Raw genomic sequence first — 26147 nt, forward strand, 5'->3', positions numbered from 1 at the left:
AAAAAAGGACCTTCAGCCTCAAGAAGGCTTTAAACTAGTCTGTGCCGAGACCGGATTAAATGTACGTTAATGTAGCAGTTTTTATTTTTTAGTTATGTAATATTGTTTCTGTTTTACATTTGTGTTTTCATGAAAAAATTACATATATTTTCATAAACACGCAGCGAGAGATATAAACTAGTGTATAAAATATAAGACAATAACACACCAGTAGTTTAGTATATTTCTTTGTTCACTCCATATTAATTGATATTTAACATACATTCAAAACTGAACTTTATGGAATATGGAATACGGCCTATAACCTGTTGCTACAACGGGCACAAATTTTTGCATGCTTTTTTTTAATAATACTGCGACGAACAAAAAATCCTTCTTTAAAACCTATTGCGTACAATCTTCATATTATAAATTTTGTAATGTATGTAAATTTTGTAAAAAAAAAATATTTTTTTAACCGTAATATATTTTTTTATACGTAATACAGGCATTGTTTTTATTTTGTAAAAAAAACTACTATAGGAAGAAATGGTAGGAAATTTTCTCGAACTCTGATTTAATACCTATGTATATAAAGTTTCAAAATTTATTAACAAACACTATATTGTTTTTGGTTTATTTTTGCTTTATTCAATTATATATTATATTTAATATAAAATATTATATGCAATCTATTTTGAGGAAATATGTTTATTCGCTTTATTTATTTAATTGTATTGTATTGTTTTATTATAATTTGTTTAACTTGTCTTTTGTTTAGAATCTAAATATTTAATAAAAATAAAACTATATTAATTTTGTAATTATACAATAAATAATTAGACAGTCATAATTAAATCATAATAAAAGTAATTTCAAATAATTGTTGAAACTTTTAACGTAGGTTTCTGAGACCAAAGTCTGTATAAAACAAGATAAAAGTATGTTTTAAACGGATACTTTGATCTCGGAAACCCACGGTTAATTAGCAAACGGAATTTGTCATTGTTGTTTGTTGTGTATAAATAATATTTAAAAATATTTTTGTAACGCAATTAATTTTATCTTATTATATTGTTTATAATCTGCATTTATTTGTATCAACATTTAAGCGAGAAATGACAGGAAAAAACTTGAGAAGTGGAATGGTGGCTTGATTTTGAGTGAAACTTATCTATTTGACGATTCTTAAGAATTATTTTAACATTTTATGAAAATTTATAACAATATTTTAATTTGCGACTGTATTAGGCATTTTTGTTTAAAAGTAAAAGATTTAATTTGTACTACATTACAAATATTATATAAAATTGTAAACATAATTGTGTACATTTTAATTTTTTTTTACAATTTATTGCTCAAATCGGCAATCGTTTGCACTCTGTTTCCAATAAAAAGGAGATTGCAAAATAGTACATAGACAATTTACCCTCACAGAATATAATCTTGTAAAATTGTTCCTTTTCTGATGTAGCCATTGTGTTGTCTGTATGTAGTTACTCTGTGATACTATGGCCCTCCCGCTTCAGGTGAGCTTGTTGACAATGCATATATCAACGTATCACGAAAAGAGTTATATCTCAGGTGAGATGTAACTCTTTTCTTGGTATGGGTCGATATCGTTTTAGGAGTTTTTCGATATGTACAAACACTGCGTAGCATTGCTAGTTGTCTGTTGTAATTGTAAAGCATTTATACGTGCACCCGACTCCGTGCTCAGGTGTGGTTTGTACGCGACGTTATGTATATTAAAATATTTTTGTAAATATTTTTTTTGTTTTTTTTCTCGACAAAAATATCATAAGTTCATAAGACATTGCCAAATTGCCAACAAAGTGTCTGCTGGTTCCTTTATTGGCACTTTCAATAATATTGGTAAATGTAATTAAAATCAAATTTGTCAATTTTTTTTTAAATTTTTCCTCTAAAAGTAAATCCTAAAAAAATACAATTCCAATGACTCTTAATTACGACTTCCTATTTTCTATATTGTATTATATTTTATGTACTGTTCAAAAACTCCTGTTGGCAAAGTGATGAATTATAAAAAGATTTTAGTGTTTGTTCAAAATAGATTTCAAACAAATTCCCGCAGAAAACTACGAGGGTCAATACTTTGAAATTATAAGAGATGACAGGTGCGATAGCTATTCTTATAAATAACATCCTGGCCCAAATCCAAGGCAAAAAAGATATCTCGAACAAACGATGACGTCTTTGACATCTTTACAAAGGGTTGCTTACGTATTACAACTGAATTTATACAGAATCCACATGTGTCCATATTACAAGGCGTTATTATATGACAAACATGTGACCAGTGAATTGGTTTGAATATCATAGTGCGTACTATCATCTTATCAGATTGCTACTTAACGTTAGGTTGGATTGGTGAGACTCGGTTTTTCATAAAAAAAAGATCGATAAAATTTACTCCTACATATCTCATATGGGCAGCACAATTTGCGGTCGTTTTCTTTCTAGTTAGATCGTTAACCTAACATTCTAGGCTCACTGAGTATCTTGATAACATATAAACACTAATAAGAAACTGGTTCGTGTGGTTGCAGTAAGCCAGACTTGTGCTGTATCGTCCCATTTTGAGATCTCTGTCCCAGTAGTTTGCATTGCCATCTTTAGAATGTATACCAGGCAATCATAGTTCCGGAGGTCTTGTCCGAATTAATCAATAGCTTGGTGATTTTACAAAATCGAGATATTTACTGTCCAGTCAAGATCGCGTAACATCAAAATAAATCTTACTCTTACTAATATTAACACTAATGTCTAGATAGAATGTTGGATAGAAAGTTTCTCCAGAATGGCTTAAGGTATCTCGCTGAAATATGGCATAGATGTAAAACATAGTCTGGAACAACACAGGCTACGAATTAAGCTTTTTTTTAAATTCCGCGCGGACCACGCGGGCGACAGCTAGTATCATTTAAATGCTTGAAGCGAAAACTTTTGTACTTCATTTTAATGAAACTTCTCGGACTACCAAAGTGTGACCCGGTTAAAATTAACGTAGAAGTGGCGTAGAAGTGCATAGTGCTATTTTTTATAATAAAAAAAATCTTTAATTATGAATAGGGGTCCAAGGTCGACTCGACCAATAGGCGACTACTAGTTATAATGCATCAGGCGATTGTCGAAAAACTTTATTAGGAAAATAAATGTACGTTTATGAATATAAAAGTTATTTGAAGTTAAATAAAAAGAGAATGTAGTTTAAAGAATTTTTTATTTCATTAGAATATAAATAACACAATGAAATAGAAAAATCAACATTTTATATACAAAATATACGTGATCTCTTCGTGACTAGTTTTATATATTAATTTATGCTTAGTTATAATTTTTTTTTGTCACATCAATAATTGTTAATAATAGCTTTGGTTGTTTACAATTTTTTTGCACGCTTTTTATAAGCACAGCAATTGAGCTTTATTTACATACAAATGTTGTTGAAAGCATTAAAAAGCTTTTTGTTTATAATCGAAACTTAGCCGCATAACATAATGCTTATTCAACATAAATTAATGATTTCGTAAAAATTTAAAGCATGATTTATATTTTTATATATTTTGTAAAATTATAATACTTAAAAACTACATAATGATTATAGCGTAAATAAATTAACATTAAAATTAAGCACTGATTACATTTGTATGTTTGTATTAGACATTTGTTTTGTGTATATTTGGATGGAGTTATTTTAATAAAAAAATAAAAATATAGTAATCTTTTTTTCTCATCCTGATACACTATGTGTTGCTAGAAACGGATTATTACCAAGATGATTGTCACTTATTTTTATCACAAAATCAGTGCTTAATTTTTATTTTAAGTACTTAGTTTGAGACTAAGACTTTATCGACTAAAGTCTACACAAGTACTTACTCTGGCGTCCCCTACCCTGATATCTAGAGACAATTTATGATAAACGAGGCTGATTCCTCATTGATAACATCCGAGCACTAACCCCTATATTTTAAGACATTTAGGCGCAACGGATTTATATATGAAGCTAAAGAAAATGATCTTTTGGAATATTGAGATTATTCATGATCGAATCTATTCATTGAAATCTGGTGACTCTAGTATTAAAGACTAATATATTATTTTAGTACGAAGATCGGCCAGAATGGTCCTCGAAGTGTTGGGTGCCAGGGGGCGCGCGGTAGCCAGGGTAGTTGTGATTGAGAGCATGCTTCGCGAAGAAGCCAGAGTAATCCCTGTTTACCTGTAACATAAAGTTCCAATTAGCTTGTCCAATTATATCACTATTACACTTAATATACCAGTTTACTACACCTCTACAACGCACAATCAAGCCTTTCACAGCGAAGCTAGTAGAGAGAAATAGGTGACACTTTTAAGACGTACACGGATGTGATTTAGTCAATTACGTGATGTCATGGTACTAGAATTGTGCGAAGCCTAATTCTAAACGCGTTAGCTGATTGCTACTACATAGAGTACTAATCGTGTACCGTTGATCTTATTCATAAAGACATGTAATACTGAAGGTAGCCGGTATTCGTTTGTGCCAAAAGTATTCCTCATTACAAAATATTGTTTTTTTTATCATTGTTTCATGAGACGAGCAAGATTGTATGCTTTGCATCTGTATTTGCATTGGTTTGAACTATTTTGTGAGCGTAACAAAAATAACCCTTCAAATATTATTTAAATAAGTTTCTCTTAATAAAGGAATAGACGGAAAAACTAAATTGCGGAAATATCTTGCACACTTCTTATCGACGTGAGTAACGTTACATGTATATAAAATCTTATATACCTACTTTGTGCACAAAAAGCTATCTCCAATAGTACATGCCCTAAAAGTATATTTTTAAATTAAGTTAATGGAAGAGATTGTGTCACACTATGTCCGAAGAAGCTTCACTTACAAATCGATTAAAATCCGGACCGAACCGAACGAGTCGGTAGGACGGACTTACACCTCCCTCATGGCAATTAATTCAGCAAGCGAATATTGCCGCGGCTAAAACAGACAACGGTTGCACTCAGGATGGGGAATGAGGGCTGGTTATTCATGTTTGATGTTCTATGCTGTAGTGAGTAGTGTATTTGTATTAAGAATTATGTAAATACCTATTGCCAAAGACAAGTTTGAAATTACTATATCAAAAAACCGATCACGTAATGCGTTTAGAAGGAGTCTCATGGAGTCTATCGTAAACTTAATATCTTATTTAAAAAAAAATTATGATTACGTTTAAAAAATTTTGAAAATGTTAAGATTGTAGCCAATATCATAAATACATTTTATGTAATTAATTTAATAATAAGCAATTTCAGAAGCTTAACTGAAAAAAAAACAAAGTGTGCAAATCTTTGAATTAAATACAAAACACACACTGCTGTAATAATTTTTATCCGACACCGATTTTAATAAAATTACAGCGGGAAAAAGTGTTAATTTAAAAGCGATATAACGTATAATGAAATGTATGATTTGGCAATATACAGAGCAAAGTATGTTGTGGTTGTTTGTATGGCTGATCTGTCATATATAATCTGTGAAGGTTACCTTGCGCGGTCTGCAAGCTGGTCCTTTGGCTAGCATCATTCTCGCCTCGTTCTCAGCCGCGACGGCCTCCTTTACCGACTGCGGCGGCCACTTTTGATCTCCACGCATGTTTACACCTCCTGTTACGATTAATACATTCGTTGAGTCTTGAATATTAAATTTAATTTTTTATTATTAGTAATCAAATCAAGCGTTTCCACTGCCAAAACGACTGTAAAACATATTGTCCATCCCTATCATAATCTCTTTAAAGAACCAAAGATAACAATGTTTTAGTAAGGGCGAAACTCACACTATTGATTTGTAAGCACACATTTATATAAAGTAATCCAAATAAATAAATGTTTAATAATAAATTAATTTGATAAATAATAAATGTTTTGATTTGATTAATAATAAATGTTTTGTCGTTGATACTCTCCGTATATTAATATACAAAAGTAATCATAGTAAGACGTAGCTTTCTACGATATTTCGTATATTGTGGTTATCCACAGTCTATATGTTCTAACCACAATTAACCTAGTTTAATTATGAGAAAGTAGAAATAAACAACAATAAATATCATGAAAGTACGTAGGTATTAATAAGTTTCAAAAACATTTCATATTATCTTAGAAAAACAAACTTTAATGTTGTAAAGTATTTTCTACGCGTTATATGAACACTTTACGAGTTTTATCAGGTGTATGAAAGCTTTTACGTGTTCTAAGACTTCTCTAAAGCGACACTGCGACATATAAAAACACAATCTTAAAAAACAATATACTGACAATCTCGTATCTTACATTGTGACATTGCTTTAAAGATTTTTATGGGATTTAATATAGCCCCTTTAGACATTACGTAGATCGCACCTGTACCTTGCTTTACGAAGAGATGTAACACACAAGATGTTTATTTGTACATATTTTATTTTGTATTACGAGTATTTTTATATCATAAGTTCAAACGAGCAAACAGCCAACTGAATACGCCGATAAAGCGAAGCGACCGCCGCCCATAGACATCCACAATTTTAGATACGAGTAGGGAAAGAAAAAAGGATATATCCCCTAAGAGTAAATTATAGACGTTAAATAACGAAATGCTAATGTAAGTTTAGCGCCCTACACGTATTTACACCTTGAAAAATTAAAATGAAATTTTACAGTTTTGTTTTCGAATAGAGTAGAGCGGAGGAAAAAAGACAAACCACGTTTATCAAAAGCTGCAATAATTATTTCGGTTTCAGTAAATATGCTAGGTACATTTGAAGTATCAAAACCAAATATTTTGTATGTTTTTAGATTCTCCAAAATAGATTCATTAGATTCTCCAAAATAGCCCAATATTAATTGAAATCAAAATAAAAGTCGCATTTTATTTGGTTTCAATTTATGGTACTGAAAAAAATATTAACGAGTTCGAATCACTTTAAAAAATCAAGTAGGTTGATATAAGATCGAGATGCATATAAATAATGTAAACTTAGTACGCACTTATTACGCTAACTTTAATGACTTCTGTATTATATTCTTTTAATGATAATAACCTTAATTTCACTACCAGAAAAAATTATTACACTTTTGAAAATCACGCGTGGATTTAATACTTATAAACTCGGGTATCGAGATATCGGGTTCTTCCAAACTATGTTCTATAATTTCATCGAAATTAGTTGAGTCGTTCTAGCGATACTTTCAAACAAACATCCGTTCATCGATCCATCCACCTAAACCTAAACCTTTTACTTCGAAAGTTGACAATAACTAAGAAGGTTGTGATTAAGTCACGTATGGTAGATTATTTTGAAGGACGAAAACTTAGTATATCGACCGCATAGAGAGGATAAGGACAGCGAGTTATGATGACATTACCTTTAAACGAAGCTGTAGCAGGTTGGCTGGGGAAGACCGGGGGCGGCTTCTGGTGGACTGGCTGCTGCTGGCGCAGAGTGATGGTGGACGGCGGCGGTTCGAACTGCTTCTGCGGCGGCTGGTACTGAGGCGGCTGGTACTGAGGCTCCGAGTACTGAGACTGCGGCGAATACTGCGGCTGCCCCGTGTACTGTGGCTGAAGGTAAGTAAGTGAAGTGTTCTTACTGAATATGAGGAAGTAAACGATGTGTACTGTACATGTCATGTTCTATAAGCCAGTACCTTTTTATAAGGGTTTCTAAGCCACATAAGCAACTTAGTATAGCTTATAAACTGAAGCACTAAAAATCGTTAAATATTTACTTAAAGAATCTCCTCCTCCTTCACCAAGATATGTCCTGGCCATTTAACGATAGTGCGACAATTACTGCGTTAGTTAATGACAGCAATAGCGTACAAGAATTATATATGCAAATTATTTTCAATTCAACTTAACGATCCCGTTTAGTACACTTCAATCAGTAGTCATTTGGATATACTTCAAAGATCTATATGAACAACAAAGTACAGTTGCAACAATTGTATTAATAAAATTTACGTAACAAAGTTAAAATGCGCGACAACTAGATATTATCGCGATGAAGTCTTAATGTCGCGAAGTGTTATAAAGCAGCGTATAAAAATAAATAACTTAAGAAAACGCTTACATACCATCGCAGTCAAGAGCCTTACCAGGTCAAGTAAATTAAAATACTATTGTATTATAGTGCTGTTAATATAATACATAGGTCAATATATGACAAAACATGGATAAATTCTGGTTATTACATGTTAAATCAGTAAACGTATACAAGTACGACAGAAATGACACGACAAACGCTGACGACGATGCATTCTCTTTTCAAAGAGTACCTGTGGAGAAGTAGGAGCGGGCACGGGGGCCCAGCGGCTGTTCTGTTGGCGGTAGGGCTGCGGCGAAGGCGGGCCCTGACGGTAGGGGGCTACAGGGGAGGCACCAGCCCCAACCGGGATCAGCTTACTCAGCCCAGTCGCTTCCTGTCGCTTGCCCTCGCTGTAGGCCGGCGACTGCGTCTGGTACTGAGGCTGCGGTTGGTACTGGGGCTGGGATTGATACTGGGACGGTTGATACTGAGGTTGGGATTGGTACTGGGGTTGGGATTGATATTGGGGCTGAGGGGAGAGGTAAGGGGATTGAGGCTGGGGCTGTGCCTGGGGTTGAGCCGAGGGTGAGTACTGTGGCTGTTGCGATGGGGAGTGCTGAGCGTTGTTGTAGAGCGCAGGGCTCTGCTGTGGGTATAATGATGTAACTAATTGGGGCTATCCATAAATCACGTAGAGGTATGTATGCTCCTGAAGCGCAAAATAGATGAATTTATCTTATTCATCAAAAATTTTAATGAGTAAATATTTAACAGCTGCATATTGTTCAGAAATATACATATTTGTGAATTGCAAATAACCCCTTTTTCTTTTTAGTTATTCAGGAACTTATGAACATTTATTTAATGTTTTATGTTAAAATACCTTTAATATCTGTGTCACTAAAAGAGTAAAAATCAAACTTAAAATTCAATTCCTAAGACCTATCAAATTATTATATATAAAATATATAATATATATTAAATTTGAAAATTGTTGACCGAAACTCTTAAGTTGTTTGAAAATTGTTTTAAAAATTTCTATTTAAAGAAAAGCTCAATGCAAGCGCGAAGAGACACTTATCATAGAAGCAAATAATATTATATAAATGTTCAAAACGTTCCCGCTTTTGCGAAACATAATCGCTATAATTTGCAAGCTCTATTAACCATAATATTGGATTTCATGCAATTACTGTGCTCCTGCCACCACTAAGCTTTAATGGCTATGTGCAGCTTTTTTTCTCGTTCGTTATATACACATATACATGGGGTCTGAATGATCTCACTTAGTTTTATATAAGTTGTGTTGTTACCTGTTGGGTCTGATGGTAGCCGTTGGTTTCTGGCACCGGTGGCCAAACGACTTTTTTCTGACCTAAAAGAAAAAAAGTTATCAATGTTAATGAACAACAGAAACGACTAGTTTCATTGTTAATTTGAAAGGAACTATTCAATTGGAAAATCTTTACTATGTCTGCAAGTTTATACTGTATCCAACATATATGATAAAAGTGGATTTCCAATAACTTAAAATATGTCCCAAAGTTTACTCTAGAAGTTTATTAACCCATGCGAATATCATAGCAATGTTACTCATCGTCTCTGTCCTTGGTAATAAATCTATTGGCGTTATAATTATTACACTTCAAACAATTGTATAGCATGTTCACAGTTATTTATGGTCAGTAGATAAATATTTAAGAATAACTTTTTTAAAGTTAGTATTAGAATAAAAAAAAATATGTACTTTGTAATCTATTTAAACATTTTAGCATAAAAAACAAGAAATTACAATGTGAGGCAAAGAAAACATGCAAATCACATTATTTAAGAACGTTATCTGTCGTATCTATCACCGCATCAAATGTCTCAGACCACACATATCTATGTTCAAACTTTCGTTATACACATTTTGACACATTCTGCTTTAAATTAGATCGAACGATACTCATTGGATCAAAGCCAAAAAGTCGACCAAAAAATATAGTTTTCATGGAATTGTGAACTGAATTTATTAAGCAGATGCGTAAGTATTTTAATTTTAGATTTATGTTGCTGGCGAAATAAAGTTTAATTAAAAAAAAATAGATTGCACCTAAAGCGGTAAATTGAAATAAATAACTGCTAATTTAAGGACATTAAGTGGCATGTTGTACAATTTGTTTTATTCTCTCTTGATTTTGCTATAGCTCCTCTAAAGTTCTAATTGAGTTTACTTTGAGTTGCTTATTTTTTAACGATTCTTAGTGCAGCATATACTTAAATTGAATTGCTTAAAATAACAATGGCGAAATTCCTAATAGAGAAAGGGAAGTATTAGAATTCGATAGATGGATTTCTCGCGGGAAATCGTCCATGTATGTACGGACGAGTGCGGTTTTAAGGCTTATTCTTCTAAATTGTTCTTTCTCAATGCAACATTGAATTATTTTTTAAAGATTCTTGAGTTAATCACTTTAATGAATTACGAACACGTTGCATATTATTTACGTTAATTCAATGGATACTCTGAAAGTATTGCAAATAATGTCGAGTATTTAAAACTTGTATCAGTACAATAAACCATGTTTCTGAGTGAAGAGAAATACAAAACTAAAAAGTTTTGTTAACTAACAAATTTATGAAAAATAAACTACTTATTTAAAAAAAGAAAATTTAAAAATTTAGCAAAACTCGATTAGTTATAGATGTGGAAAGCAGAGAATAAAATATGTTAGAAAACATTGCCCGGAGTTGGTGGCTTATAGTGCTGGCCGGTAGTAATAATGACATTACCATTTTTTTTTAAATTTTATTTGATGCTCTGTGAAGAAGCACTCGTTTATTTTTTATAGGATAAATTATAATTATAGCGATAAAGATGTATTGATAAAAATGTATCTTAGAAAGCTCCCGAACATTCTATGTTGGCAAAAGTTCACTCGCTAGCAAAGCATTGAAAGCAATGACAATAATGATTAAGTGTTTAATGTCTATATTCTAATACTGTACAAAAGTGTCTATGGTAATATAAATGTGTACCTTACGACTGCTATCGCTGGAGACTATGTTACGTTTAATCTGTTCAGTGTCAGGATGTCTTGTGGCCAGTTGGCTTCTGCCAGGTGTGTAGGTGCGAAACAACCGCATATTATTTTGAGAGTTTAAGACCCTTTTTCCTCTAGCCGCGACTAGTCACCTGACTTTGGTTATACGCAATTGTAGATTTATATGTGTGTGATATCCCGTGACGACGATTGCCATAGAAAAGCATACGCGCTACTAATCGGTTAGTGGAAAAGGGTGTTAAAGGTTACTATCGCGGACTCTTTCTAGTGTATTCGTTTGTTGTATGACACACCAGACCGTGAATTTTGATATGTGACGTGTTCGTATTAGAAATAGATACAGTAAAATTATACATTTATTTTATCCGATTGAATCTTCCCTGCTATCCGTTTCTTTAGGTCGTTTATTCAGACTTAGGTCTTGAGATATTTGCCATCTCAGTTATGAAATAGATAGTCATTATTTCTATAATCACATCGGTACTTTTGAAGACTTCTGACCGTAGCTTGCAGTTAAGTTTTAGGGGTTTGTTACAAAATTCTCAAATGTACAGTCAGCTGCATAAATATGTAACATTTACACAACTTTAGAATCTTATAAAGGGCTACAGTTTCAAAAGTCGTCATTAGCATGTATTTATTATGGTCGGAAGGATACGGACGGATACGTGTATACATATTGAAACCGAAAGCATATACTAGTTTCATAGGCATATACTTTGGAAAAGTATACATATTTAAGCAGTTGACTGTATATCATACATAGGCAATAAACTACAACAATTCCAATTTCCGATGTTTATGACAAATTATATCTTTACTTTATGCAGATTGTTTAGTAAAATTTTAGTATTAGTTATATTCTAGTATTATATTCTTTTATGTAAATGTATGTAAATGCATAGTACAGTACGAACCGGGTAAATTATTATCGTTAGCGTGTTGTGGGACATGGCCACAATTATCAACAAATTAGCCATGTCACTAAGATGAAAATTAATTAAACATAATTATCATGAAGTTAATTGTAATTCCTAATTGCTATGTATAGAAAATTTTTGGCAATATTTCAGGTCAATTTTAAGTTTTGAATTATGACTATTTTCATAGCTTGTCATATTGCTTATTTATTGTAATTAAACAAAAGCAATACTTTCTTAAAATATAGATTTTTAAGATATTATAACAATATTTACAAATTGTTAATTAGTGCATTTAAGCTGTTTTCACGTGTACTAAAATATAGCAAAACGTGTACGTATTAAATATAGTTTATGTTTAAATAAGTGCTTAAAAATAATGTTAAGATATAATATAGGAATACATAGTTCGTTGTTACCCACTGCAGTAGTTTCATTATATTTTTCTACGATTATTTCGATATCGATACTGATAGTTGCAAACATTCTTCATGAGTTTTATTAAACGCATTTACTTCTGCTAGATAAGAGAGTGTTCGCGGTTCTGAATACTTTCGTACGTCTGCACTTCGAATGGATAAAATTAGTTGGCTGATTCATCGCGGCTAGCGATTGTGGAGCACAGAAATAGTTACCGCTTGCAAAAAAATATGTTATTATTCTAAGCTGTGCAGGTATTCAAAGATAAAAATAATATATTAATACTGATGTTTCTTCTTGTATATTTTCTAAGGTTATAATTAAAATCACTTGTATTATTTTTTCAAAATAATATGTAACTTATAAGAAGTGTAGAGAAAATAGTGTGTTATAAATAGTTAGTGTCTGCAGAATTTTCAGAAATCATAAATTAGAAGCGTTATTTCATCAGATCCTTGCATTTGTGTTGACCTATATTCTAAAAGTAACGACCTATGTTTATTCACAGACATCCTTCACGTGGTTGTTACACTGAGTATTAGCGAACATCAGCGAAGCAAATCAAACAAGTTGTTGACGATGATTCAAACTTTGTATCACGTAGTGCAAGGGTTATTTATTCAATGTTCGATTAAATTATTAATCTAGTCTTCATCTAGTACAGATCCAAAGTAGAGTCTACAAAGTTACGGGTACAAAACTTCTAAAGATGTTGATTTATTTTTATGTCCATATTTTCTTAGTGGAACGACGTAAATATCTACTTAAATCTAAAATATATATTTCACAGTCAGAAATCTTAAATGTTTGCCAAAAACTTTCATTAATGAGCGATTTGCTCCATCTGTATGGATGGTCATAACAATACTGACACATGATGTTAGAATTTACGAATATTTCGTACATTTACGCGTAATACGTAAACACTCAAATATAAGGAAACCATTGTATGAATCATGTATAGCCAAGACGACGATTTTAAATTAGTTCGTAACATTTTTAGAGTACACCAACTGGTGAAATTGTGATTGACTATCTACTTCGTTGCATAATGGTAAACTACGTCTACTGGTGCCCAATCCAGTACCTTTAGTAGCCTTCAAGAAATCAGAATATATGTGACCGGTGGTATCAAGCAAGTGCCAACCCCGTCGGACTGAATGCTCCTTGCGCGGTGGCCACGAGCTGTCAAAACGACGGCGTGCCAGGACCAAATTGTCCATTATTGCTTGGATTTGCGTCGGATCTAACTCTGGCGAAGCAATGCAAGTTACTCGGCGTTAGTTAAGCTTTAGACTTATCAATCAATGAAATTGGTACGGACTTTGAAAAGGTCGTGGATTCGAATCCAATATTCGATTTCTTTAAACTATCAATAACATGAGCTTAAAGTTGCTTTGATAAGTTGATAATAATTAAGTTAGTAAATTATTTACAACTATTGTTATTTTTAACAAACAAAACAGATATTTTCAACATCAGTTACTTTTTCTTCGAGATTAGCAAACAACAAATTATGTAATGTCTTACTAGGAAGCCCCTTGCGGTTGCGCTCTTCTTCCTCAAGCATTCGCAGAACGGCCGAGTTGGCGAGGTTGGCTGGCTTATTGGCGCCTGGATTGTTGAAGTCGATCCTATAACAAAATGTCTCGTTTAATATTTTTTTTTTTGTAACAACTGCCGTTAAAAGCATATGATGCTTTATTTTTATTTGTAAGAACTTACGAGTTAAAACTATTCAAAATGAATTAAGTAAATAATAAAAATGATTTTCGTGACACATTCGGTGATCAATTCTCGTTTGTGTGTAGAAATTATTATTAACTTTATATCTATAACCTTCATTCTTCTACAAAAAACTTTGCTCAAATGCGCGGAAAATAATAATAATATATAGTTAACAACAACCAGAAAATAATCACTATTACATAATTTAAGAACTTTGTAGTACTTGTAAATGTTGAAAAACATTATTATGTACTACTACACGCCTTATATGTTAACGTTAACCTCAATAAACCTTCTTTGGCAAGTTATCGTGACTCAATGTTAAACGGTTAAACGACAAGTTCTCTATTAAATCTCGAAGGTAAACAATATAAAAACTTGTACTAAGTTAACAAAATGATACATTGCAATGTCAACTATAAGGCTCTGTGTTTATGGTTAATTTTCTTTTGTAATTTGCAGTCGAAATGTAATTTGTTTTAAAGTTCAGCCGCGTATTTATAATGTGACAACTTTGGCACGTATTGACAGTAACATTTGCTCTTTCTGTCAATCAGTTGTCATTAGTCACTATTACTAAGAAGAATCGAAGAATTGTTTGAGAGTCTTCAATCTAGTAATCATTAATTATTTCTAACGGTATTTTGTATAACATTGCACTGAGGAATATAATAAATATTGTTTTTTTTTACTTAACTTCTTTTATTCAATCTTACTAATATTATAAATGCGAAAGTTTAAATTTAAATATAATATAAGTTTAAATTTCGCACAGATGTAGAACATAGTATAGAAGAGCACATAGCCTCGCATTTATTACGTGATTTTTTTTAATTCTGCATGAACGGAGTCGCGGGCTACTATTAGTACTCATATAAACATAAATTTTACCATCGATATTATGAACATCTAGAAGTAAATTGAAATGTATATCAGACGTAAAGTACACCAAAAATCTCATACTAGTTTTGACATAATTGACGATGAAGATACGAAGGCGCTTGTTGCCACTGTTTCTGAAAATGATGATCCTTATTTGATATTGCCTTCCTTAAGAACTTAAGGATTATAATACAAAGTTTAATGTATAATGTATCCATAACCAGGAAATAAGGTTTAAATAGAATGATAGTGAAAGTTGTGAATGCTTTCTTGCATAGTCTGTTGGTGGAATGATCAATTATGTACCGGTTTACCTCTACTATCAATTGCTATCTACAACCTTCGATAACCGCGATGTGAACGTAAGCGTGCTGTTTATGAGAAATTATAGGCTGGTTTTACAGTCACGCCGCTAGACGCGCCGTTGGACAGCGCGCTGTTGGACAGCGCGCGTTTGAACAGTGGTGCACCAAAAACGACATTAGTACGGCGCGTTTCGCTGCTGTGAGACAGTCGTGTACAAACAGATACAAAATGAACGGCAATGCGGTTAGAGTACTGGCTATTTACTTTTTATGGAAAAAAAGGCAACAAAAACGTCGAAGAACAGTAGGTGTTGATCCTTATAACGCTACAAGGTTACTGAGAGGCGAACACGTAACATCTTTCTCTGATTTACGAGAAAATAGTTATAAATTTTATAAATATTTTCGCCTATCCACCAGCAGTTTTGTACACAACAGTACCTAACGGCACGTCTCAACGGCGTGAGACTAAAACGCACAATGGCCGTAGAAGCGCACGAGCGGCGCGCACTTCGACCGCGCCGCGCGAATAGGACGCGTTCAACGAACGGCGCTGCTCAAGCGCGCGAATTTGAAACGCTACTAATACCCCAATACCAAGTCTATGACACGGTAATAATAATACCGTGAGTGAGAGAGATACAGTTATACCCAATTCCTGTGACGTGACAAAGACAGGGATAACTATCTTCTGTCCCTTTCTGCGTACCAGGCTTTGGAGTTTGTTTGGAACAAAGGTTGTCCCCTACAAACAACCTAGGTTGTCCCTAACAAAGTTTGACATTCGTGTTATTTTTCGAAAATTGTGAGTACTTAGGGGCTTTAATTGTGCAAAAATATTTTGATATTACAGTTTTAGTGAGATCAAGTGTATAAAACATGGTATACTGCTGTATTGTTGGTTGTAAAAGCCGTAGTCAGCGAAAAGAGAAAAACATAACCTTTCAATCGTAAGTACTGAAACTACGCACTTATTCACATGTATTCATACAAAATAAGGAAGAAAATACAAACTAGTTGTTCTTTACAGTCTTTGTAATAACTAATATGTTAAAATACGGGTAAAATCAGCTAAAATAAAATAGTATTTTTCGAACATTATGCGCCCAAACGCAGATGTCATTTGTGTCAAATAATCTACTGTAGATCTGGGAAACAAGCGGTTATATTAAACTTCTTTTCAAATTGGTTGGTTATTACCCGTAAAAATAATACCACCATCTTGTTGTAAAAATTACCCTGAATTTAGGGGAAATAAATTATAGTATGTATAATGTATATAAATGAAACAATTCACATTTTTTATACTATTTTCAACAGATTTCAAAAGGAGTTTTTAATTCTGGTATATGCTGTGTTTTTAAATATTTGATACTTTCTTATCCCGTTGATTTTAAAGAGTATGCTTTTTAATTTGTCCCATGTAAATTTTGTTTCTTAGAAATTACAATCAAAATAGTTTAATATTAAGTAGTTTTACATGTAGTGTTCACTGTAATGATATACAGAGTAATTTAAAATTATATGACTATAATATTGGTATGTTTTTTGTAGCTTTTTATGAAGACTTAGGGCTTCGTGCATATCGAAGAAAAACAGGACATCGTTTGAATGCTGGTCTAATGGACCTAAGACTGAAGAGATGCCGCGCTTTGTTGAAGCGGTACGCGGGAAAATAATATCGGGAAATTCTTTTTTTGGAGTCACTCAAGACATCCTAGATTAAGGCAGCCGCCGATATTGACATGGACCTCGTTCGTGCTGCGATAGACAACTGGCCGCGCAGATTGAAGGCCTGTATTCAAAATCACGGAGGTCATTTTGAATAAACTTTAGTGTCATAAGAATCTATGTTTTGTTAAGTTCATTTTGGTATATAAATGGTCACATAATGAATAAACTTGTTTCAATTATTTTATATTAAACATGTGACAGAATTTATGACCTGACTAAGTATTACTAAAAAATCTGTTTACGTAATCTTAGTCACAGAAACAAAAATTACGCATTGTTTTTTATATTTATTACAATTATTAATTACAATATAATTGGGAATATATAAATTGGTGTATATTAAATTATATCGTAATTATTCACTTTCGGGATAAAATAAATAACTGGTAACCCCAATCCTTTTACTTATATATAGGTATAGTCTATAGTACTCTCTATCTGTCCCTTACGGGTGAACGCGCGTGCCATATCTATATAATTCTTCATCTGAGCCCAATACATATCCGAGCGCGCGCGCTCCGACGGCGCTGCCGAAACGCGTGACTGTAAAACCAGCCATAATCGACTCACAATTAAACGTCGCTGTATTGGTGTCCGATAAACATCTATGTTACCGATAGAATGTAATATACGGTATTCGATAAAATGTCTGGGCTTTTTATAAAATTTTAAAATAGCATCGTTTAGTAACTAGTTCAATTTTTTATTTTTATTTTATTAGACAGACTCTTTTATTACATACCGAAGAAAGCCAAATAAAATAAAAAAAAGATTTCGAACTCACAACTTTACCGTGAATTACAGACAGTGTTTGTACAAGCAATGAACGTATACTTAAACCTCACAGTTGCTCAGACTAAACTATTGTTAATCTATCAATCTCACAATAAAAAGTAGAAAGTGATGGAAACTTACTCATTGTTTTCATCGACAATCTCCATTTTCCACGACACGAACGAAACAACAATAGATAATTTTTTATTTACACTTTCGTACGTACTGACAATTTTTTAAGTATTTACAAATGTAACGCATGCGTTTTTGAGCGTGTGCCAGAGTTATATTCAAAGATCTTTTATTGCCTGTGATTAATTATTTTAATGACTTATTTCTGAATCATTAAAATTGGCGTCATTAATATTACAATTTAAAATAGAACAACTAAGATAACTCGATCTATAGACATTTTTATTATCAATCTATCTTTTTGATTCAGTTATTTTAACAATATATGTGTCGTGCAGTCGATCGAAAAGCTAATAAAAACTTCTGAAGAAAGAAAAATTGGAACACGTTAGCAAATTGTTTTTGAAGAAATATGGCACATTACAAGTGTTACAAATAAATTGTTTTTCTTAAATTTATTTTTATTGACAATTTCAAAAGTATTTAAGTTGACTCTATTTTTTACTTAACTACACTTTTTTTAAATAACTTAAATTATTAACCGGTGACTGTTTTTATAACAAAATATGTCACAGTACAAGAAAATTGTTGTTGAAATTGTAAAACGGTAGGCGAACAGCCTGCGCCCGCGCCGCGGATACACTGTGACCGGTGCGAGCTGGCCGCGCTAGATCTCCACTTACTGTACCTGTTTGTCATTAAATGTCATGGATATTTTTTCACCCCCGATAGAAGATATGCAATGATAAAGGGATATATATCGAAGAAAGATTTAAAGATTACCTTAGTAAAAGTTAAAGGTATTTTTTACACCAGGTGACTCATTTAATGTCTGATCTCGACACAAAATATTTATTTATGTTCATAATTCATATGAGTAAACGTGCTTAATAAAACAAAAATTACTCATTTACATAAACATATTTTTCTTGAAAGTTAAGTAATACAGAATTTCAAATGTAGAATGTATTCTTATATGGATAACTATTTTGCCAAATTCCGTAAAATAACTATTTTGTTTAAAGAAATGTATGAATCATAGTTCGAATACTAAATATTTAATTTATGTTTGCAGTGTCAGTCCGGTATGCGCAGTGCTAAATTTTATGCATGCAAAATGTCAGCGGCCGTCGAGATCTTGTCTCTTTATAATTATGACGGTAGACGCAAATACACATAAACGCACTGACACATTATTGGTATTAAAAAAATCTATTTGAAGTTAGAGCAATCTCACAAAGATTGACCATTTTAGATAAAAATACATACATAAAGGAGAGGGAATTAGCAACCACAGCAGTAAAAAAAACTATAACCACTGCCAGTACACCTAAGAATATATCGTTACAATTAAATATAATATAATTTGAAGAACAACATGAATAATAAGGAACAGATTATTAATTTGTAATAACAATTGTAAACTTACTAGTAATTTTAATGGAAGTACTGTGTTCACTAAAAATATGGTTGCACGAACTCTGTTTCACAAATACTGAGGCAATCCGTGCATAGCTTCGTCCCGATTACTATGACACGATTTTGCATTTTGTTTTCCATTGCCGTAATTTTGGCTTGCTCCTTACCACCAAATATAGCTTCAATTATTTATCGCGTGTTTACTTTGTACTTGTGAGATCATTGTTTATCTCACGACAATCTATCAGTCTATTTTAAAAGCGCATTTATTACAGTCAACCGTGAATTATTCGACTACTTATCTTATTTTTCGTCAATTTATTAGTCCACGTGGATTTCGTAGAAATTAAATTAAATATCCATTAATTACTGATATTTTATTATAATATTGGCAGCACTGTCATTTGTCAAATTTTTAAGATTGTTTTGTGGAAAAGCAAACGTGTATATTTAAAAGTAGTCTCAACTTGTGACGGGTCTTTTAGACTATGACTATAAAATACTTGAAACTTCATAATATCTAAGAAAACCGGACGGCGAAATATTGGAAAAGAAAAACATTATCCAAGTCTATGAGCGAAAACTTAGAATCTTGTGTGGCTTTTATGTAAGTATTACCGCTTCATTAGATTGACTTTTAAAGTTTTATTTAGAAAATTTTGTACCTTTTTTACTTTTGAATTTGCACATTTCTTTGTTTAGCAGAGTGTATCCACTTATTTATTGAGCAAGAAAATTCTGGCGAGTTTAATAGAGCAATAGTTTTTAATTGGAACATTTGCAATAATTTTTACATCACGTACAAAAATATACGTTGAGATTATGTATAAATGAAATTATATGTGTAATATGTATTAGTAATTATATTTGTGTTGTATTGTAACAAACAACAATCACTAACTCAAATATCACAGTGAAATTCCACTGTCGTAACACTACTTTTCTCTGACAGTCGAAACGATGATAACATGTTTTTTTTAAATGCTCTATAATTGAACCCCATGTTCACAATATATTTATTTTCTCTATATTCCGAATAGAGAAATACAGCTAATATTCACTGAATTATATTAATTCTAATTGCAAATCAGCCTCTGAAATGGAATAGGTATTATCCAATTATCATATGATAATAATCAAAGTACAGTTATGTAATAATACTAGACGAGGGTATCAAATTCCAGACACTAAAGCTATGCCCTAAAGCAACCTTAATACAATACAAGAACATCAAACCGTTAAAGTTTGACATTCATTTGTATAAACTACCCTTTGAATGTTAATATATTTAATAAGTTATGAAGTAGAGCGATAATATCACCCTGGGTTAATTTTGTACATCACGATTTCAGTGAAAAATTGCTACATGATTTCTTCTCAAAATCGGTTTGTTTACATTTAATTCAACTTATAAAGCATAATACAACTCCATTATTACATGCGAGAGATTCGAATAGTTCGTAGGTAGTCTAAAACTTGCTATGATTATCAAAATACACTTAAAGAAAGTAGTTTTTTATGATAGCAGTATTGGTACGGAGGTTTTGATTTTTCAGAAAAAGTTATCGAACACCTTTTAAATTCTATTGGAAATCGTAAACATTTATTAAGTAATACAAAAATGTAATTAAAATGTCGCACGTATTTACCATATACATATACGAATTTAGGATTGAATATTATCTGAATGTTCCATAACTACGAAATAATCGAAATAAACTACTTTGCAAACTGTTTCTGACACGTGGTTATTGGTTTGCTCTGATGTAGAATTGATTTGTTGTGTAAACTTGCCTTGCAACGAATTTTCGTTCAGACCGAAATATTGATGCAGCATTTACAGCTCTCAAGAATGCTAGAAAGTGAAATAATATCGCTCTATTTCTTATCGAATTTGTTGTAGACGGATACAAATAGGCAAAGAAAGACGAAATGTGCATTCTATATTTTTTCACGTATTTAAATATTGATTTATTTGAGGAAATTTATTATTATTCGTATGAAAATTGCATTCTCCATCCTCACATTTCTCGATTAGTGTCTGTAAAATCTTACTTTCTAAAATTCTGGAGGTTAAAGCTTCTAAAATTTAAATCCATAATATATCCCCTTGTATCGATCCTTGAGATTTGTTTGTTGATGTTGTATTAATGGTTTAAGTCAACATGTTGTGTTAATATTAAGTACGTACCCTACGGTGCCATTGTCGAGGTTCTGCAGGTGCTTGTTGAGGGTCTCCTGTATGTTCTGCTGGGAGTACAGCCCGATGGGCGAGTTGAACTGCTTGTGTACTATCTTAGGGCCAGTGGCCATCTTGGAGTCGTTCGTTCGGCGCTGGAACATGAAAGGAATAGTTTCACGTCAAGTTTGTCTTTAAAGCTTTTAAATACGACGGTTTTTTTATAGAAATCGAAAGCAAAGAAATTGTGTGAAAACTATTCTTTCGCGACGCGGCAGACAAAGATATGCATTTTTATTGAAGGAAAGGAATTAAAATAATTAAAACAAATTTAATAACTTATGTACTCTACAATCAGTAATAAAATTCAAGAATACTTCAACCTCTCGATTTAATTTTGTCATAAATTTATTACAATTTGTAATACTCTTCCTGAATATTCAGTCACATAATTAATTCCAAGAACGTAACAGTATATCACCGGTGCTCTAAAGATTAGATTGACAATTTTTATCCTCCTCATGAGGTAATTTTATTACAGCGCTGGTAGATTCGCGAGCCGGGGGTTAGAGGAAAGCTCGGCTTCTTATTGCAATTTTATTAGCCCCGGCACCAACGGCGACGGCTATAATATTTTGTTCCGAATGTCCCGTCGACAGGTAGCTTTGTACAAATAAGTTTTCAATATTAACATCCGACGAGACGCGGAAAATGGTAAAATTATTGGACAAATAAGTGGTTTCAAGGACTTGAAAATCAAAAGATATTCCAGTGACAAAAATATTAAATTTACTGAGAGAAGTTATTTTGGCCGATAAAAATGAGTCTAAAAGTCTAAATTATAATTGAAAGCCACTTTGTTTTGATATGATAAGCAATATGATTGTGTACTGTGGATGTTGTTACAACGTCTTTCCGCCGAAATGTTTCGAGACGATGTGCAGATTTTGCATTCGGTGTGATAGAGGATCAATGAGGTGTCAATGATATATTGTGCAAACAGTATCAGTTGAGATAGGAATGTTGTGTTGTGTGAAGAATGGGCAATTTATTCGGCGGCGCGGAAATTGATACAAAATCTATTTGTGTGAGAGTCGGTACTCGCGAAATGTAGGCGGAAGGCGTCTGAGTATCGTCGATCTGGAATTAGACGGCCGTGTGCTGCATTGTGAAAGCGAATGTTTATCTGCCGTTTAATTACGAATTCGCAATGAAGTTCCAAGGTGTTTGATGCAATGTAAAACGAATAAAGGTAAAAGATCTGTTTAGTAAAACTTCATTAGTCATGTGTGCAAATGTTGTATTGTACGAGTACAGACTGTACTGTCTCGGCTTTACTCGATATTCGTCTATATCCTTGTCTCCAGGTATAAATTGTCGATTTTTCGCCTAAGCTATTTTAAGTTTAATACGTCCATTTTTCTTAATGTAAATTAGATTTTTCTTAGAGTTGTTGTCAGAATTGTGAAATATATCTATTAATACAACGGTGTTCATATATATTACTCGGTTTAGCCTGTGACTTCGTCCGTGCGCAATAAAAAAAAAATGTGTGCCGCCTATGTGTTCTTCCAGAACAAACAAACAACCAACTAAACATCAATCTATCAAAATATTTGCATTTGTAATATTAGTACGAAGTATGATCTAGCAGGATGTATTTTAGTTAAAGACATTCAATATTCGGACCTTCTTGGCTATTTAAAATGAACAAAAAACGTGGAATTTTGAAATCGGAAATAATAGTGTGTTTTAAATTGTCAAATCTTAAAAAGAGTTATGATTTCGGTATTCTCAATGTTTTTCGTATCATACATATACAATTTGGTAGAGTAACGTTTATAAAAGAAGCGGCGTGGGAGTTTTTAAAAACTTGCCAGTGCCTCTGTTCAAAAGATAAGATATTTAGAGAAGGCAATGAAAATAATCTCCAAGCATAAATATTTTGAAGGCCAGGGAATGAATTTCATGTGTTAATAAAATGCAAACTATACATAATTTTAGATTGTAGTATATAATATTATATTTATTATATCTATATATATAAAAGAAAGTCGCGTTAGTTACACTATTTATAACTCAAGAACGGCTGAATCGATTTGACTGAAAATTGGTGGGCAAGTAGATTAGAACCAGGAAACGGACATAGGATATTTTTTACCCCGTTTTCAATTTTTTAATTCCGCGCGGACGGAGTCGCGGGTAAAAGCTAGTAATATATAAATATATAATAGACATACCGTGTTCACAACATGTATGTATAAATGATTTTATTATTTTTATTTCCTTTACTCGTTTTTAAAACTAGGAGATATTGTGTTCGATTTTACTCAATGTTTAGTTGATAATTGACTAAATTGATAGTCAATTACAAAAAAATTAGGTACGTTTATATTACAAGGGTAAATGTGATGTAAAAATATTTTCCAGACGATTTTTGTGGCCGATAATGATGTTTTTAAAGTAACAAGGTTAACAATACCGTCATCAAGGTTCGAAATAAATCTGTCGTCTAAGCGGACGATAAAAATAGTTTCAGATATTTTCAAGCGCATCTAACCGCGTGGAAATGTCCATGTGTATTTCATAATGGATCAATTAGTGACGAGTAGATTGGTTAGTTTGTTTTATCTGGAATGTCTGTGTAATGAAATCACCATCAGTCAACCGTTTGGTCACCGCTTACGCGTCCGCATAAACGAAGACGCGTCCAGTCTATTTCAGTAACATGAAGTCATGGCGAATTATTTTTGTAACCGTACACCTATGCAGTTAGTTACAACGGCCAGGTGAGAAGCGAATAAAAATACGCTATGTATCTAGAAGCATTTTATTAGTGCTAATGTTACGCGAAGCTTAAATTTAGTTTGTAATGGGTACCTTGGGCGGCGGTCAGGTTCGTGCGAGCGGCGTGGATGCCGGCCTCTTACTGAGCGGGAGGAAAAGCGGGCGCCCACGCGCAAGCTCTCGTCTCACCTGTAATGTTTCACTGAACATGAAAAACTTTACTCACATACATATATTTTGGATTTATAATTCACTTGTATCACGTATGCATATATTGATGACATTATTAGAAATCGCACAATCGCACTCATTTTGAGTACATATTTACAAAAACAATTTTCTGTTTTTCCCGGAACACTGTGTGTAGTTAAGGTTATTAGTATGTTTACCTTGGGCTATATTTTTAGTTGAAATATTTATTATTTGTACGTCTGTAAATAAGTTACCTGGTGCTAACACTGACAAGGCGGACCTTGAACTTAAACGACCGTGCACTGATACAGTACTGATTTGTGACACACTGTCTCTGCCACCTTCGGCTTCCAGTCTACGAATGAAGGCGCACCGATCTCATAGTCACGAATTTTATAACTTCGACTATTTTTAAATGTTCGTTGCGAACATGGCGAAAATAAATTAAAAGCGAGTACATCTGATATTATCTGTCCTGCAGGCACTCGTTTTCGTTATGATAAGGTTGTTGATCTCGCAGCTCCGAGCGTTATTTCCGGCAAAGAAATGGAGCACACTTTCTACGTTTATGCGATCATCGACTACTGTTTTTGATCAACTTCCCCAATTACAATGTAAACCAAACAAAGTTTTCGATTTCTCACCTTAAGTTCAAAGAAATATTCATGTAACGTGAGATATACTAAAATTTAACACATTATACATATGTTATTAGGTATATATAAATTAATTTACTGCTTTGTTTCTTTATTTAAAAAATGTATATTGAAATAATTTTCGGTCCCAATTAATATTTGGAAAATTAGAGAACATTTTATTTTTATCAGTAAATTTTTTTTAATCACCCACCATTATCATTATCATTATCTTTGCTTTTCTTTTATTAACAAGTCCTATGAATGCGTATTTCGTCAGATTCAAAATACTTTTATAACTCTAATTTCAGTAGCATTACTTAAATAAAAAACAGAAATGTTTGTTTAGTGTATACAGGTATAGAGAGATGCGTGTTTAAAAACAAATGAATCTTGTTTTATTTCTGTCCGTCCAAGTACAGCCAAACAGGTGCGCAATGGTGTTACTATGAACTCGCGAGTGGGACGCGAACAAAGAGTTACGAAATGATGGAACTACAAAGTTTAAGGGCAAGGAAACAAATAGTAAAATACTTAAATATTACTTTCTTACTGCTTTTCATAAAATTAAAAAAAACATGTTAAACATCATTGAAACGACGAATAGGTGGGATAACTGATTTTCCTTTAGGTAATTGCTGCCTGTCTCTCTGTCTGAAAATCCACGTAATCTCCGAAACAACTGGACCAATTTTGACGGGACTGGAACAGGAAGATGAAGTTGATGCACGGAGGCATATTATAGGCTTTTTTTGCGCTGACAAAGTCACGGGCGACCGCTAGTGTTTTATAAAATTTTCGTAGCTCTATGTTCTCTGGTAGATGAATGCGTTTTTGGAGGGCTCTGCGCGTCAGGGAGTATGAATCACCCCGACTGCCGGCTGCAGACACTAATCGTTTGACATTGTGTCTATAAAAATACATTCATTGTCT

The 26147-nt window shown here is 32.7% G+C and overlaps 1 protein-coding gene and 1 long non-coding RNA gene across 8 annotated transcripts in view; one reads left to right on the plus strand and one right to left on the minus strand.

Annotated features, from left to right (window-relative positions):
- Positions 1-3708: 3708 nt before the first annotated feature.
- Positions 3709-24598, minus strand: LOC106720344 (extensin). 7 transcript variants are annotated; one of them, XM_014514991.2, is made up of 10 exons: positions 24481-24598; positions 21613-21755; positions 13978-14081; positions 13535-13699; positions 9374-9435; positions 8311-8706; positions 7399-7594; positions 5540-5658; positions 4896-4990; positions 4146-4225 (listed from the first exon to the last, which is right to left on the minus strand). In XM_014514991.2, exons 2-9 carry the CDS (start codon positions 21732-21734, stop codon positions 4943-4945), a joined length of 1212 nt encoding a protein of 403 aa, XP_014370477.2. In that variant the 5' UTR covers positions 21735-21755; positions 24481-24598; the 3' UTR covers positions 4146-4225; positions 4896-4942. The 7 variants fall into 7 exon arrangements, with proteins under 7 accessions (XP_045534818.1, XP_014370476.2, XP_045534819.1 ...); XM_045678862.1 differs by lacking the exon at positions 4896-4990 and having other exon boundaries at positions 3709-4225; positions 8311-8703; XM_014514990.2 differs by lacking the exon at positions 4896-4990 and having other exon boundaries at positions 3709-4225.
- The window catches only part of LOC123721172, an 83185-nt gene continuing 79584 nt past the window's right edge, over positions 22547-26147 (plus strand). Inside the window, exon 1 of the long non-coding RNA XR_006756165.1 lies at positions 22547-22852. This is a non-coding gene — a long non-coding RNA (uncharacterized LOC123721172). The remainder of the gene's footprint in view (positions 22853-26147) is intronic.

This window comes from Papilio machaon, chromosome 8 (genome assembly GCF_912999745.1).
Source record: "Papilio machaon chromosome 8, ilPapMach1.1, whole genome shotgun sequence".
Classification (NCBI taxonomy): Eukaryota; Metazoa; Arthropoda; class Insecta; order Lepidoptera; family Papilionidae; genus Papilio; species Papilio machaon.

Excerpts from the sequence above, each read along its gene's own strand:
- LOC106720344 (XM_014514990.2), bottom strand. The coding sequence starts at position 21,734 with ATGGCCACTGGCCCTAAGATAGTACACAAGCAGTTCAACTCGCCCATC. Across the intron at positions 13,700-13,977 it reads CAACCGCAAGGGGCTTCCTA|AGTTAGATCCGACGCAAATC; the intron begins GTAAGACATTAC and ends TTGCTTCGCCAG. Across the intron at positions 4,226-5,539 it reads CAGCTTGCAGACCGCGCAAG|GTAAACAGGGATTACTCTGG; the intron begins GTAACCTTCACA and ends TTTATGTTACAG.